The sequence below is a fragment of the Chelonoidis abingdonii genome, chromosome 7, assembly GCF_003597395.2.
Source record: "Chelonoidis abingdonii isolate Lonesome George chromosome 7, CheloAbing_2.0, whole genome shotgun sequence".
NCBI lineage: Eukaryota > Metazoa > Chordata > Testudines > Testudinidae > Chelonoidis > Chelonoidis abingdonii.
Genome location: NC_133775.1, coordinates 96464871 through 96481587, shown reverse-complemented (window position 1 = coordinate 96481587; position 16717 = coordinate 96464871). Strand labels below are relative to the sequence as shown.

At 43.3% G+C, this 16717-nt stretch overlaps 1 protein-coding gene across 1 annotated transcript in view; it reads left to right on the top strand.

Moving 5' to 3' along the window:
- LOC116818353 (organic cation/carnitine transporter 2-like) overlaps positions 1-16717 on the top strand; it is a 41862-nt gene that overhangs the window by 12780 nt on the left and 12365 nt on the right. Inside the window, 3 exon segments of the mRNA XM_075068255.1 lie at positions 7534-7637; positions 11498-11652; positions 12691-12862. Coding sequence (XP_074924356.1) covers positions 7534-7637; positions 11498-11652; positions 12691-12862 — 431 coding nt within the window.

Below are 16717 nucleotides of genomic sequence, written 5' to 3'. Positions count from 1 at the left end.
CCCATGGGAAGGAGACTCTAGAAAATTTCCACCACGATTTTCAACAACTTCACCCCACCATCAACCTTCAGCCTGGACCCATCTACACAGGAGGGTCACTTTCTTAGACACCACGGTGCAGAATAAACTGTGATGGGTCACATTAACACACACCTATATCGAAACCTACCGAGCGCTATGCATACCTTCATGCCGTCCAGCTTCCATCCAAAGGAAGAAAAAATCAAACCAGAAATCACATATGTCAAAATACAGCCAAAGCACTAGAAAGGGTACAACCGCACTCTGCTCTAACCCTCAGACAGAGACCCAGAACACCTACAGAATCTCCACAAGCATTTCAAAAATTACAATACTCGCACGAAGGAAATTAGGCAACAGATCAAGCAGAGCCAGACTGTTTGCTACCCAGACGCCTCCTACTACACGGAACCAAACCCAAGAAAGAAACCACAGGACTCCACTTGGCCATCAAATAGCAGATCCCCAGCTAAAACCCTTCCAACGCACATCTCAGGGATCTACAACCCATCTTGGCCACATGATCCCCAAACTTTCACAGGTTCTTGAAGGTGACAGGGCAATCCTTGCCACAGGAAAACAGGCCCGCCAACCTGAAACGCAAATATTCTCACCAGCAACTGCCAACACCGTTACCATAGTAAACTCTACCTCGAACCAATCCTATGCAACAAACCTACCGATCCCAACTACTGCACCCACAGATCATACAACCAGCAAGACAACCGATCACAGGACCCTAACAGATCCAGCCACACGAATCACTGTTCAATGTTCACCTGCGACGTCCGAACCAATGTATAATACGCCAACTACATATGCAGGCTAAATGCCCCATCTGCTAAATGTAGACATCGGCCAACCTGGAACAGTTCACTACGGAAAAGGTATAAATGGACACAAATACACGAATCGAGGAATGATTGGCAAATATACAACAAAACCTATGTAGGAGAGCACTAATACAACCTCCTGGCCACACTATAGCAGAACCTTTAATGGTGGCCAATCCTGCAGCAAAAAAAACTTCAGGACCAGACTTCAAGAGAGAAAAACTGCTGAGTTTCAGTTCATCTGCAAATTTGGACACCATCAGCTCTGGGATAAACAAAGACGTGAATGGACTTGCCAATTACAGAACCGAGTTTCTCCTCCGTTGGTTTTCACACCTCTAACTGCATATGAACAGGGCTCATGCCTCCCTGATTGAACTAACCTCTGTTATCTCTAGGTTAGCTTGCTAGAAGATATATACCTACCCCTGGAAAATTGTCAACTACCTGGTCTGAGAGTGAGTATTTCACCACGAAAAGCTCACCGCCTTCAAAACGTACTGTTGTCTATAAGGATTGCCACAGGATTCTCTGCTTGCTTTTACAGATCCAGCTAACACCGTGCGACCCCTCTGATACTTGTTACCAGTATGAAGATATGTTCTCTAAAGCTTTACAAAATGCAAATTATAGACAAGCAGTACTCTTGCCATGGTTTTTGAATTGGTAAGGTTCATGCATGTTCCTAAATGTTTGTTACATAAAATGTTAGAAAAGCAAGCAATTTTCTAGCACTTCATAGAATATACAGCGGGTTGGAAGGAACCTCAGGGAGATCATCTAGACCAACCCTTGCTCAAAGCAGGACCAATCCCCAAACTTTTTTTTTTTTTTCTTTTTTATTTTTGCCACCAATCCCTTAAAATGGCCCTCAAGGAATTAACTCACAACCTCTGAGTTTAGCAGGGCCAATGCTCCAACCACTAATGGGCTGGCTCTACACTACGGGGGGAAAATCGATCTTAAGTATACGCAACTCAGCTACTGTAGAATAACGTAGATGAAATGCATAATTCTAAGATCGGATTATTCACCCGTCCTGACGCTCGCTGAGATCGATGTCCGCGGCTCCCCCTGTCGATTCCGGAACTCCGTTGGGGTTGGTGGAGTTCCGGAATCGATATAAGCGCACTCGGGGATCGATATATCGCGTCTAGATGAGACGCGATATATCGATCTCTGAGCAATCGATTTTAACCCGCCGATACGGCGGGTAGTCTAGACGTAGCCTAAGGTATCCCTCACTTGTTTCACTCACTGCAGCCTCTTAAAATCCTCAGGAGATTTGATTACTCTGTTGCTAGCATTTGCATGGAAACAAAGACCAGGCAGCTTTAAAGAGTTATGCAAGGAGGGGAGGAGAGAGGGAGGAAGGGAATCTTTTTTTTAATGACCTTGTTTTGCTTTTGATGTAACTGGGCCCATTCTCCTCTGCTACGTGGAGTGGCTCTGAGCTGAGAAACAAAAAATAGGCAGCTGCTGCACCAAATATGCTTGAAACCATTGAGAAGGCCTTTTGGAAGCCTGGGATGACTCTGTCATCCCAAACCATCATGTAGAACCTTCAAAAGAGATTTTTGAATGTTATGGGGACAGAGAAACTGAACAGAAAGAGAAGGAGGGAACATGGAAATAAGAATGCCTGTCCCTCTTCACTCCAGTTCTGACATACTTGCTACGCCTGATACATCATTGTAGGCAAATTCCATGAATTCTAGTAACCTCGTTGAGAGGATATTGAGGAATGAAAATTACTCCTTTCTCTGGTCTCAGATAGTCTATATTCAGTCCTGGACCAGTGCCAAACAGCACTTCTAGTGGAAAGTGACAACCCAATTGACCTTCAAGTATAGTGGTGCAGGTCTTGAGTGAGTTACACCTCAGAGCTTTAGTCCCTGCAAGATTTCTGGACTGGCTACACCCAGCAGGAAACATGATTCCTAAAGACTGGCAATACTTCATTATTGTGGCAGCAGTGGCTTTGTAGAGCACAGTTTATGAACCATTTCCATATGTCATTAGAAAACTGAAGACTCCAGCATTCATTTATTGTGCTAATTCATGACCAAACAAGTCATGAGATATTGGACCTTAAGATTTCAACATTCTGATTGCTATCTGGCCCACGCTTTCATTGTCCTACTTAAAATAACTTTGTTTTAAATGACTGATATTCCACAAATTGAGAGCCTTGGAAAGCTGTGATTCCAAGTTGCTCACATTGGTTTCTGCTTCTAGCAATTCTCAGCATTACAGCTCTTAAACCGCTTTATTGGAGTAGAAGAAAAGCCAGAATGGTAATTGGAGTGGCATTTTAAGATTGGATAGCTCTCTGTCTGCTAGTGTAAGTAACCAGTTGGCAGAGCAGTATGAAAACTTTCAGAACCCATGAACATTTCCAAGAAGTGGCCCTGGGCCTGTGACCAGAGGAAAATTTTAGTCCCTGGATACACACACTGTGATTGGACAGCATGTTATGTGTGCACAATGGAAGATCCATAAAAGCAGGTAGCTAAACATTACTTCATATAGCTTATTCACAAGTACAATATGACAAGTTGAGAATAATCACTGGACTGCTTTTGCCAGTTACTCTATAAATGGCACAGCACAATCTTTGGCCAATTGGATCTTTGCCCCACGTTAGAAGTAATGTATTTAAATAGATGCCCATTTCCATTGGCTGCTGTGGGGGTGGGATGGGTGAAGAAGGGAGGGTCTTTACTAATCTAGGATTCAGGATTAGTATTTACTGTGCAGTGGGTGGTGCTTTATTGGTATATTTAGTAATAGTCCGATTACTACTGGTGATTTGATGGATTCAGTTTGTTTGGCCATAGCCATTTGCTGCGTATTTTCAAGGTGTTAAATGTGCTTTGCTAAGATTTCCTAGTCAGTTTAGGCTCTCCAGTTTTGTCAGTGACAGGAACATAATAATTTTTGTTTATTTTATTGTTTGCAGTGTATGTGTGATAGACTCTGAAATAAGAGAGAATTCAGAAATTAGCAGTGTGCTGTTTCCTTGGCAAGATAGAATGGCCATTTTTTTTCCTGTGACTTCTGCATTGTATTATGTAGGAGACATCTCATTTTAGAACATGGAGTGAAGCCACTCAGTGAATTCTGACTGAGAGAAAACTTTAAAAAGAACAATCTGTGTTGCAAACTCCAGTTTGTATAAACAGGCCTGTTTCAGGCAAGATTGGTGAAATTTACAGTAGCATTGGGTGTGAAAATAGTTTAATTCACTGTTTAGTTCAAAACGCAGAATTATTAAAGGGAGTCTCATCAGCCTGTTCAGGAAAAGGTTTCGGGTCTCATTAATAATGGGAAATGTCCAATTTTTAATCCAATATTCCACTGAACATCTTTTTTGTGTTTGAGATATTTTTGAAGGACTTACCAAGGTTAAAAAGCGAGTTTTTGCAGCATCCGCTGTAACACTTAATCACTATTATTGCTTACAAACCATTACTTTAACAGTGCAAAAAAGCAATAAATATTCCTGTTCTATATCTGGAAAGTACTTGGGCAGTACATTCATATCTTTCTATTGCTACAGTAACTAGAGTGGACATTTAACTTTAGTAGATGCAGTTTGAAATTTTAAAATCTTCAGGACCAGATAACTTGGTCTTAAGAGTTTCAAAAGATTTGCCTGAGAAAATATGAGGTATTGATGTTGATTTTTTTTAAACAAATTTTGGAATAATGGGGAAGTTCCAGAGGACATAGGAAAAACTAATGCTGTGCCAGTATTTTAAAAGGGTAAACAGAATAAACCAGTTAGTCTAATATTAATCCAAGGCATAATCATGGGTTAGTTGATATGGGAGGCAAACAGAAAAGAATTGAAGGATAGTTGCAGAATTGGAAAAGTTCAGCAAAAAGCTGCAAGAACAATCCATCATCTGGTAACTTGCCATATGGTAAGAGACAAGCTGAATCTATGTAGCTTATCAAAAGGAATGGTAAGTGGTGACTTGATCTCACACTGTGGGTATGTCCACACAGGGATAAAAAATCTGCAGCTGGTCCAGGTCAGCTGACTCGGGCTTGCAGGTCTCGGATTCTGGGCTGAAAAATTGCTATGTAGGTGTTTGGGCTTACGTGGGAACCTGAGCTCTGGGATCCTATGTGGGTGTAGGGTCCCAGAGCTCAAGTGCCAGCCCAAGCCTGAATGTCTACACAGCAGTTTTTAACCCCACAAATCAGAGTAGACTGGTCTGGGCCAGCCTGGCCATGGCGCAGGTCTTTTATTTTTGTGTAGACATACCCTATAGGTACCTATGTAGGGAGAGGATTTCTTTTACTGAAGGGGGACACACCCCAGAAACAACTTCATTTATGGTCTGAGCCTTTTTCCCTTTCCCCTCTTTGCCTTCAGACTATTTATCTGTCAGGAGGCAGCACCTCGTCGGCCCTTAAGGATCTACCTCAATAGCAGGTGCAGATAGATTGGGGCTGGATTTTCCTCAGAGCTTCTGTACCCACTGGCAATGCAGTGCTGTGAAGGAGGGAAGCTATCTCTATTTTGAGCTAGGACTCTAGAGTGGAGCAAATGCTGAGGCTCTAAATTCCTACTGTTCCCTGGTTCCTGCTGACCATCCCTATTCCCTGCAAGGAGCCAGTAGTGGGAGAGTAGGCTGCACAGAGAGTAGAGGCAGGGATGAGCTAGCATGAAGCTCATAGCAGCACTGTGCAGGATTATGGGACCAACATATGAAAAGAGTTGGCCAGGCAGTGTAAGGCTGTTGGCTAGATGGGTGTTGGGTGAGTTTCTGCCGATCTACACTGAGGACAGTTTTTACTTCTTTCTGGAAAGAGTGTGGGGCAGGAAGGAGGGCTTGTGTGGCATGAGAGGCAGTTATGGAGACTGAGGCACTGAAGAGGACAGTATTCTCAGTACCTTAGTACAGAGCAGCGAGGAACAACTGCAGTTCTCGAAAGGCCTGGATGCTGTCAGCTGGTTTTCTTGAGGAGGAACCTTAGGTCTCCCCCTCTCTGACTTGAGGCTGGTACTCTGCTCTGGGCCCTGGTTTTCTCCCTTCTGTTGTGCAGGCCTGCTAGTCTTTAAGAACTTAGGACTCTGGAAAGGACAGTTATCAATAAGAAGGGGAACTGCTGGCAGCTCAGGGACTGCTTCCCTCTTTGTGATGCAAAGCTCTGCCTTGGATTGCTTTGTTCTCTGACTCTCCTTGTTGGGCCGCAGGGTCAGGATCCACTCTTTAAACAATTCGTAGCATTTGAATCAGTGGAACTCGATGGATGTGTGAGACAAGCAGGATTTGGCCCTGCCACATAGGAGTTCTAATTCTAGCTCTGCCTGAGTTTCTGGCTTCCAGTCATATGCTCAGCCTATTGTTAGGTGCACTGCTCCTGCTTCTCTTCCCCAGAGTTCATTGTCCTCTGTTAAATCCCTTTAACAAGCAAAGCTCAGCAGGGGGTGAATGACACAACTTTTCCTGTGGCAGTGATATAACAACGAGCTATGGTGACTTGGCTTCCTTGCTGACTTTGTTTGGTTTGGCTCTAGTAAACAAATTTTTAAAAATAATTCCTGATAATATGAAGAAAATTAAGCCTCTTTCATTACTTACTGTTAATATATCACCATAAGAGTTAAAGTGCTTTTATGAAGGCTTTATTATTTTAGTAACATCTGTTCAGTCTCTCCTGAGCTGTGTGAACAGTCGTGAACTGTTGCATGCCTTTGTTGATTGGATATCCCCCCCTTTTCTTCTCCCCACAATATTTGTCAGTAATGAGACTCAAACACTTGACCTTCTTACTGTATGCTTGTGTTTGCATTTCTTGGAAGGGAAGTTTATGACCAAACCATTCCCAAGCAGAATTTCTAGAGCCTTGTATTTTGTGCCCCCCCTCCCGCATATATCCTTTAAGTCTGGCTGGGGGGTTTACAGTAAGAACAGTATCTGGAAATTCTGCTCTTGAATAACTGCATAATCTGTACTCTTGGGTTGCATAGTGGAGCAAAACCATAGCGTAGGAGCTCATCACAAACCCAGCTTGCATAACTAGGCACAATGGACAGCTTGTTCTCTGTTCAGTGGAGGCCTGTCTCTACTTTATATTGTTTTGAGGAAGACGGTGTTAAGGTAAGAGAAGTTTCCGTTGCAGTTCCCTGCATTTTGTCCCAAGACAGAAATCTAAAGATCTAATGGAAAACTTTTTAAATTATTCTTTTCTTTTCTTTTCTTTTCTTTTAATATGATGTTTCCGCTGTCTTTAGCAGGACTTAGATAAGGCCCGTAAAAAATCAACTAGCGTGACAGTGTTTCATCTTTGTTTCAAAGAAGAAAAATCCCTTGCATCCCTTTGAGGGTGGGGGAACTACACATGATGCAAATAATGTATTGTTACTGAGGCCCCAAGTTTTCCAAGATGACAAGGAATTCACCTCTGCTGCAGAATTAGGCTCTGGATTCCAATTCTGCCATTTAAATGATCTTTCATGAAGTTATATTTTGGGACCTAAACAGATTGACAGGGTTTTTTTGTTTGTGTGGTGGGTTGTTGTTTTTTTTTCCTTTCAGAGTGTACGTTTGAATCATTTACCGTCAAGGTATTTGGATTAACCTTGGTTAATTTAGAAGAAAAATCGAAGTGTTATTGATAAACTTGTAATGTTAAGGCTCGCTCTTTTTTTCTCTTGCAGTGGAATCTGGTATGTGATGATGACTGGAAAGCACCTTTAACTGCCTCCTTGTTTTTTGTGGGTGTACTGGTTGGATCCTTTATATCAGGACAGCTCTCAGACAAGTAAAGTATATACACCAAAACGTCTAGCGCTGATTTTCTAAAAGCTCACTTAAAAAATGAAATGAGCCAGTGGTGCATGCCTGACTTGTTCAAACTGTAGCAAAGTTGATATACTCTTGGGTTGGGCCTACACTGATGAGAAATGGTCACCAAAAACACTACGGTTGTAGTGCTGATATTAACGAGAGTACTAATGTGTATTGACTGCTGGCGTTTTTACCACAATCTAATCTCATTGTAGACAGAGCCTTAGCCTGGCATAAAGTCAGCCACCCTAATCAAAACAAAATACTATTCTGAGGCTTATTTTTTTTCTGTATTTCAAGTCTATCTTTTTACAGCCACAAATGAAAACAGGCAGAAACAATTGTTGGGTAGGTTACATAGCACTCAGACCTCTCACTGCCTGATGTGTTGTGGGAAAATTACAAGCAGCTACTGAAGAAAAATCAGGCTTATGTTTTACCATTTGATTTAATGTGGACTATCTCTTGTTATGGGTACTTAGGAAAACATGTTTGTAGTTTTTCTAGCTCAGTTCAATAACTCCCTTTGTACAAGCTTTCATAGATTCTCTTGTACCCTATATGATCAAATTCAAGGTCTAAGCCCAGTGGCTTGTGTTTGTGGAAGGTAGAAAACACGAATACTGTTCAACAGTCTCTAATAAAGTGGCTTATTGACCCAGCTGCTAGAACCATGGGCTGTCTTGTTGATCAGCACCAGGGTGAAAACAAAATGGAATCATTCTTATGTTTCAATAATCTGGGTTTTTCAGTCTCTTACATTTCAAACTATCTGAGGTCTAATGTGCCATACATGACGTGGCCTCTACCTGGTTTCTAGTGAAATCATATGACACCTTTCTGCCTTTTCTGAAGTAATAGTAGTACTCACACATGTTTAACATCTTGCTTTTTGGGGCCAAATCCTGAAGTTCTTCCCCAGATAAAGCACCTGCAAAGATTTAATAGTTTACCTGAGTAAGGTATTAAGAATCCATTCCTCTCTTCTTGCAACAGAGAGGGACTTCTGTTGCAGGGATGTTTAGGAGTGTTCCATCATGCACTATTAGGGTATGTATATGCTACGATAAAACCCCACTGCACCAAGTCTCAGAGCCTGGGTCAGCTGATGGGGCTTGGGTGCGAGGTTAAAAATAGCAGTATAGGCCTTTGGACTTGGGCTGGAGTCCAGGCTCTGAGACCCTCCCTCCTTGTGGTATCGTAGGGTATGCCTACACTGCACTTAGAAACCCATGGCTGGCTCAGACTACCTGACTTGGGTTAAGGGATTGTTTTACTGCACTGTAGATGTTCTGGCTTGGGCTGGAGACCAGGCTCTGGAACCTTCCCACATCACAGGGTCCGAGAGCCCAGGCTCCAGCCTGGGCCACAACATCTACAGCACAGTTAAACAGCCCTTTATCCCGAGTCCCCTGAGCCTTAGTCAGCTGGCATGGGCCAGACATGTGTTTTTAACTGCAGCGTAGACATGTCCTCAGAGTCCAGGGTCCAGTGCAAGCCTGAACATCTACAGTACACTACAATTTTATAGCCCTGCAGCTTGAGTCCTGTAAGCCTGAGTCAGCTGATCTGGGCCATCCACAGCCCTGCTGTTTTCTCTTTTACTGAAGTGTAGACATGCCTTTAGGTTATGACAATCCTGAAGCTTGATTCAGCTGTCTTGCTACCTTAATGATTCCCGAGGAAACATTGCTAAGGAGTCCAGAAACATAACCACTGGGATAGGTACAGAGTGTCTCTTCCAAATGCTAATGTGATCATTGTACTGAAGCAGGCATGATAGACAGCCACACGCTGTCCCAGGAGAGACTGGTCTGGCATAGTTTTGCTCCCAGGGGATTTTTCCTTTATAATATGTTTTACACTCTAGCGCCACCTAGCAGTGTGCCTCAGAAACAGTATTGCAGACATGTTGGAATCTGCCTTCCTCCTGCAGAGCAGGCAGGCAGTAATCTGAGAAGCAAGAGTAAATGGTGAAATAGCAGTTCAGAATGGATTGGTGAGGAAAGGGTTTTTTCTGGTTCATCTGTGCATCCTTATCCCTCCAATCTATCGAAGTCTTATACTGCACTTACACTGTGGTATCTGGGCACCACTGTTGTCACACTCTCGATCAAGTTTGATTTTGAAGTAGGGTTACATGAAATCTGTGTGATGCAGGGAAGCCTGCATCAAAGTGGAAAGCTAAGGCAACTGCTGATATTTAGATAACTAGGCCAGAATGTGCATGTTGTTAAGGTCAAAGTTTGCCAAGAGGCTGGGGCTAAAACTCCCATTCCTGTAGTAAATACCAAAGGGCATTTAGTGCTGGATTCTGACACCATTACACTGGCTGGTACTCTGCTCCATGAATAGTCCCATTGGAAATCAATTAGGTTACTGTAGCAGCACGACGACTCATCCCTGCAGCGCCTCCTGCTGGTCATCCGGGAATTAGCTCTTTCCAGCGCAAAGCACCCTCTGCCGGCCAGTATCTTGCTGTCCGCTGGCCCCGTGTCCTTCCTGGATCCCGGTGCCTTTTTATCTGGGGTGCTGTCCACTAGCAATACCCCCACACTCTGCCTCTGGGTCTCCCCTCTCTGGGGAACCCCCAACCCTCTAATCCCCACCTTGCCTCAATCTGAGCTAGTGCCAGTCGTCATAAAGCCCCCACTCCCTGGGATGGACTGCAGTGTAAAAGCCACTCATCATGGGCATGGGAGGTTTGGACCTGCTGCCTTCTACTATCACCCAGTACCTCTGTGGGCCTAGGACCAGGCCCTGCAGTTTGAGAAGTTGCCAGCCTGAAGCTCCTCTTCTCCTCCAGCCTTTCCCCAGCCCTGCTTCACTCCCAGTACCCTTTCTGCAGACAGCCAGGCCCTGCTCCCTCCAAGACTGGAGAGAGCCTTTCTGAGCTTCTGGCACTCAGCCTTTTTGTACGAGCCAGCTGTGGCCTGATTGAGGCGTGGCCACAGATGTGGCTGTTTCCCCAATCAGCCGAGGCTTGCTGCTTTCCTAGCAGCAGCCCTCTCCCAGCGCTGATTTCAAGGCCATCAGGGCAGGTGCGGATGACCACTCCACTACAGTTACTCACAGAGCAAGGTACTGTTCAGTGTAACTGAGTATAATTTGCAGAATTGGGGCCCTTAATGACTATAGATTGGCACAGGGTCAGAGTTTTTCTCCTCAGAAGACCCCACTTCTCTGCCTTATGTTTACTGTCCCATTCTGGGGCATGGAAGAAAGCACTCCTTTTGAGTCTCTGACGCCTCATCTTTTGCATTCTAGCGATAATTCACTTTCTAGGTGTTTGCACTTGTCCACACCCATTCCATCATCCCTGAAGAGAGAACCTCCCACCACATCCGCAGAGAAATCTCTTAAGGCACGTATTCACCACAGCTGGTAGCATGCTTCCCTGTGTGGAAAGACAGACATGCGTTAGATCTACTCAAGCTAGCATGCTATAAATGGCAGTGTGGCCCTGGCAGCACAGGCAGCAGCTTGGGCTAGCAGCCTGAGTACAATCACATCTGTTGCTGGGCTACTCACCCAAGACAATGCAACCACGTTTTTAGCAGTAAGCAGAGCTAGCATGTGCCTGTTTGCCCATTCTGAGAAGCATGCTCCTAGTTGCAGTATAGACATACCCCAATTGCAGCACTTAAGATATTCTTCCACTTTTGGAATGAAATTTTTAGCTTGTCTGAAATGCTTGTTTACTTGTCCCGCTTTCTGAGACATTTCTCTTCATTATAGAAACCCCCTATGTGCAAGACTAATTCACTGATCTTGCTGGTATTTTCGTGACTGTTTCTTCTGTAACCCTCTCGTTTTTGTCTTTGTCCACCAAAGGTTTGGCAGGAAGAAAGTTTTGTTTGCGACCTTGGGGGTGCAAACCGGATTCAGCTTCCTGCAGGTCTTCTCTACCAGCTGGGAGATGTTTTCAGTGCTCTTTGTCATCGTGGGCATGGGACAGATCTCTAACTATGTGGCAGCCTTTGTACTTGGTATGGGAGTTTGTTATGCATAGCACATTTTCAGTGTTATTGTTCCCACTGCTCTCCTCATTTACTAATGGCTTGTTTTTTATTTTTTTCCCAAGCAGCACTGTTAATAAGAATATAACCTTACCAAGCATGGCTAACTGCTAATCCATTTGAAAATTTTCCTTTTAGTGAAATAGTAACACATTAAAATAAAATGCTTTGTTTACCAAATACTTAAATGAGCAAAGGGAGTAAATCGGAACAAGTCTTTATCTGAAGCAAGAGCTCACCAGTGAGAGGATGCAGTTAGACGCATACTCATAGTCATATGTTGGTAGATGTGTAGAATGAGTTGTGCCCAGTTGCTCTGGTGAACTGCAGTTTGCATCCAAACACATGCAAATTGTACATATGATACTGTAATTTGTAATTGTGATCAAACATGTAAGTGCAATTTAAGACTTCTGAAAACAATCTGAGATGAAAGTCAAGCTGTCACATGGATTCTGTCATTGCATCCATTCTATGATCTCTAAGCAAAGGTGTCTGACTGGAGGACAAGTAAGACTATCTATGAATCTATTTGAGAGATCTCTGAATGCTTTTGTTTTAAAAAGCGACTTCATTGTCTAGAGCACTGAATTCTTTGTGGCCATAACAAAGCCCAAAGTAGCTCTGAAAACAGTGTTTAGCTAACTGCTGCAGCAGGCAAAAAACGTGGTTTGTTGGTGTAGGTTTTGCCAGACTAGTGCCTTTTTGTTGTGAGTTTTTTGGAATCCAGAAGGCTTTTACTCACTGAGTTAGAACAATTTTAGAGTATAATCATATAGTTTTTATTCATAAAAGTACTCCCTTTTGGTGCAGAATCAGGCCCTAAGATAGATCTGGCAGCATCCTTTTAAAACAGGAAAAACCGCAACTAATATAGTGCTAACATTGTAGCATGTGTGGAACAATTTTGCTAAAAGTAGCGTCAGTTCTTGTATAGTGGTAAAATATTTGACTGCTATTATTTCTGATAAGTTAAAATGCTAATCCACACTCTCTTGTTTTGAACAGGCACAGAAATTCTTGGCAAAACAGTTCGTATTATATTCTGCACATTAGGCGTTTGCATATTTTATGCAGTTGGCTACATGTTGCTGCCACTGTTTGCTTACTTCATCAGAGACTGGCAGATGCTGCTTCTGGCTCTTACTTTACCTGGGCTGCTTTGCATTCCACTGTGGTGGTGAGTGTACCTACATTAGAAGATGTTTGGCTTCAGAAAGTCTCACCTACAGCTGATAGGGTTCAGACCTGAGGTTAACATAAAAGAAATATGGAATCTGATGCAATATTTGACTTTAGCAAGAGGTTATGACTGACACAGTATGAGTGTATCTGGTGTCTCCTTTGGGGGTGTTTAATAGAATCACAGGTAGAAGTCTTTGTTTCATTTCTTCTGCCAGATTTTGCCATTGTAGTACAGAATCTTAAATTTTCTTTAAAAAAAAAAAAAACAGCTTTAAACTACTTTTAAATTTAGGGCTGTCTGGCTGTGAAATTAAGGTCAGATTCTTGTCTCAGTAGCTCTGGATTTATACTGATGTAACTATGCTGGCTTCATACCAGTAGCTTAAATTAGAATCTGGTCTATAAGTGTTATAGAAACACCCAAGTCCTACATATGCTTCAAGCTTCCTCTAGTAGCACTGCATCAGTGGAGAATTACTGCTCTGAAACTGGTTAACATGGACCTGTGGTTTTCAGCCTGTGGTCCCTGGATCTCTGGTGGTCTACAGACTATGTCTAAGGGTACGTTTATACTACCCGCCGGATCAGCAGGTAGTGTTCAATGTATCGGGGATCGATTTATCGCGTCTCGTCCGGACGTGATAAATCTATCCACTAATAGACGCCCGTACTCCACCTCGGCAGAAGGAGTAAGTGGAGTCGACGGGGGCGCCTCAGCAGTTGACTCGCCGCCGTGAGGATGGCCAGGTAAGTCGAACTAAGATACTTCAACTTCAGCTACGCGAATAGCATAGCTAAAGTTGCGTATCTTAGTTTGAACACCCCCGCTAGTGTAACCCAGGCCTAAGGGATCCGTGAAAGGTGACTATGAAAATAAAGTTTCAGGCCCCGAAAAAGGTATTTCGTTTTTCTTATCAGTCAGAAGTATGTGAATACCCCCACCTACAGGTCAAAACCCGGAAATGTTGTCATTACCATAGAAAACCACAGTTTAGCGCCCTTTCTCACATTGTGTCAAATGCCGTGCCAAGCAGGTGCAACATCCATAGTTGAATTCCGTTCAGTCAGTTTTCAGTCTAAGACTTCTAAGATAGGGTCCACGGACCACAGGTTGAATGTCCAAAGGGGGCCGCTCCTCCATTTGAAATTTTTTAGGGGTCTGCAAATGAAAAAAGGTTGAAAATAACTGACATAGACAGAACCCACATCTAAAGCTCTATCAGTAAAGAATTAACCTTTGCGCCAAAACCTCTAGCCTATTACCAAAGCCTTCCTTAAAAACTTTCCATAATATTAATTAATGAAGGATGGCTTAGTTGTTGACATTATCATTAAGCTAGAGGAAATTTGTTGCACTTTTATTTTCTCACAGATAAATTTTTGTTCTCTTTGCACTTGGCTAGTTCTGTATTTATCTTAACTTTTTCTATAGTATCCATCACTGTATTCTGATGCCTTCTGGTGCATTCTGATGCCTTCTCCTACATATGGTCTTATCTAGTGATGCCCAGACGTTTCTGCTACATCTTTTTCAATTAGCTCTTCTAAATATCTAAGAGGTTATGTGCCCAAAAATGACTGCTGGCACATTTTATAGAATTTGGCTATCTTCCGCACACACGAATCAGGCAGTTAAATGCAAAAGAGGTAGAAAATGTGCCTGCAGGTACAAAGTATATAGGTGCAAAATCCAAGGCCAAAATGAGGCTGTTTTACAGAAAAGCCTTTATATGTAGATTGAATCTCAGGGCCTTTGCCCACATATTTGGAGAAAGTTCTAAGCTGGTTTCTAATGCTGTTTGGAATTGCTTTCAGGATTCTGACTCTTACCTTCCTGTCTGTATGGGTTGGTGTGTGCTTTTCCCCTTGTGACTCCAGATTTAACTTGTATGTCTTTGCATTTTGTTGTTTGGGATATTTTACAGATACTTTGTTTATGTTTATTCATGGATGGAGTAAAGTAAAGTAAATATCTGCTTATCAGCTTTAAATCTCTGTATAGTATCATCAGTCAAACAGTTATGCAAAAGGACATACAGTCTAGACACAATTTTTTTGTGGCCAAGACAAAATAAAATTGCTATCTGTGTGCAGTCTGTGCAGCTGCAGTTTACTGGACACTGTCAGATCAAATTTTACCCTACATCTGTGTTTTATGTTAAAAAAAAATTACTAGAAATGCTTCCATCAATTTGAACAAACAGTTCAATACAGATAAGCTTTACAGAATAAATTGTCATTCTCTGCAGCGTTTGCAGCCTGAATAAATGCAGCACTGTGCTAGTTGTGAGAACCAAATATCAAAGTTGACCATGCTCAGTGAAATGCCTTTTGTAGCAGGAACAAAATTAGAACTTTAACATGTTCACTTTTAATAAACGTAGTTAATTTGTACCATAGGAAGGGAAATATTCTTCTCAGGACTGTTCTGTCATCACTGCTGCTGTCAGGCAAACAAGGAATAAACAACAAGCCATGTTAGTTTAAGGTCCATTAGAAACAATCAGTCAGATGCTGGCCGCTGGCTTCATCCTCTTTGCTCTAGGTGGGGCTGATCGGGGAGAAGAGTAGAAAGGTGGTGTAAAGCTGCTTCCTACTCAAAACCTGCTCCAAGGTCCTGTGGCTTGCTTTTTAAGAGGAAGGCTCCCACCTAGTATTTTGGACAGAAGGGAATGATTTGCTCCTATTCCCATTGAAGTCCATGAACTTCACTGAGAGTAGGATTACGCTGAGAAAGGCAGAAATAAGAGACCACTGGTAGCTGGGAGATGAGTTGGGATTGAGGTCTGTGAAACTTTATTCAGAAAAAGCAGCATTTGGGCATCTATATGATTTCAGAATTTTCCTCCACTGAATGCTGTTTTTATGGAACACGATAAGCCTAAATAGTCCACAAGGTGGAGCTCCTTCTCTTCCACATCCAGCCCAGGGACTGTCCTGCCCAGCCCTTGAGCTCCCAGCCAGGAAGGCTAGCCCTGACCCCTCCCCTGCAGCCACGCCGCCGCACGGGCAGCGCTCTGAGTGGCAGGGTTGCGCGCCCCTGCCAAGCAGAGCTGCAGCGTGTCTGGCTTTGGCCGAGCAGCGCAGCTGCCAGACATGCTGTTCTGAGTGGCATGGTAAGGAGATTGGGGCTGGGGGGTTGGATAAGTGGCAGGAGGTCCTGGGGGGCAGTCAGGGGACAGGGAGCAGGGGGGTTGGATAGGGAGTGGGGTGCTAGGGGTGGTTAGGGGCAGAGGTCCCAGGAGGGTGCAGTTAGGGGACAAGGAATGTGGGGGGTTGGATGGGTCAGGGATTCTGAGGAGGGCAGTCACGGGGCGGGAAGTGGGAGGGGTCGGATAGGGGTCAGGGGCCTGGCTGTTTGGGGAGACACAGCCTTCCCTACCCGGCCCTCCTGATGTGGCCCTTGGGCCAAAAAGCTTGTCCACTCCTGTCCTAGTCTGGAGGAAAGACAATATATAACTGAGTCCAATTTCTCTTATGAAGGCAGATTGTATATAAGTGTCTCATCTCACAGTGATATCTACAATTATTAACTTATATGGATCACTATCCAAATGTTACCCATCTACAGCACAGCGTTGTGCACACAGTTTCACACTGCCTTAGTTTCTTTTGATAAAACATTTTCCTCCTGTACTTTGCAAGTTTGATTTGTAGCTTAACTTTTTAGTTTCAATCTTTTTCACAGTATATGCTAATCTGATTTGCATAAATGTGTGTTTTGTTTTTATTTTTAATCACTGATACAGCACATTTTAAACTATTTATACCTGTGGCGATGTGTATGTGTGTTTTTGCAGCAGTGATCAGTGTGGAAATGCAGATGATGATGTTCTGAAACTTGTTGCAG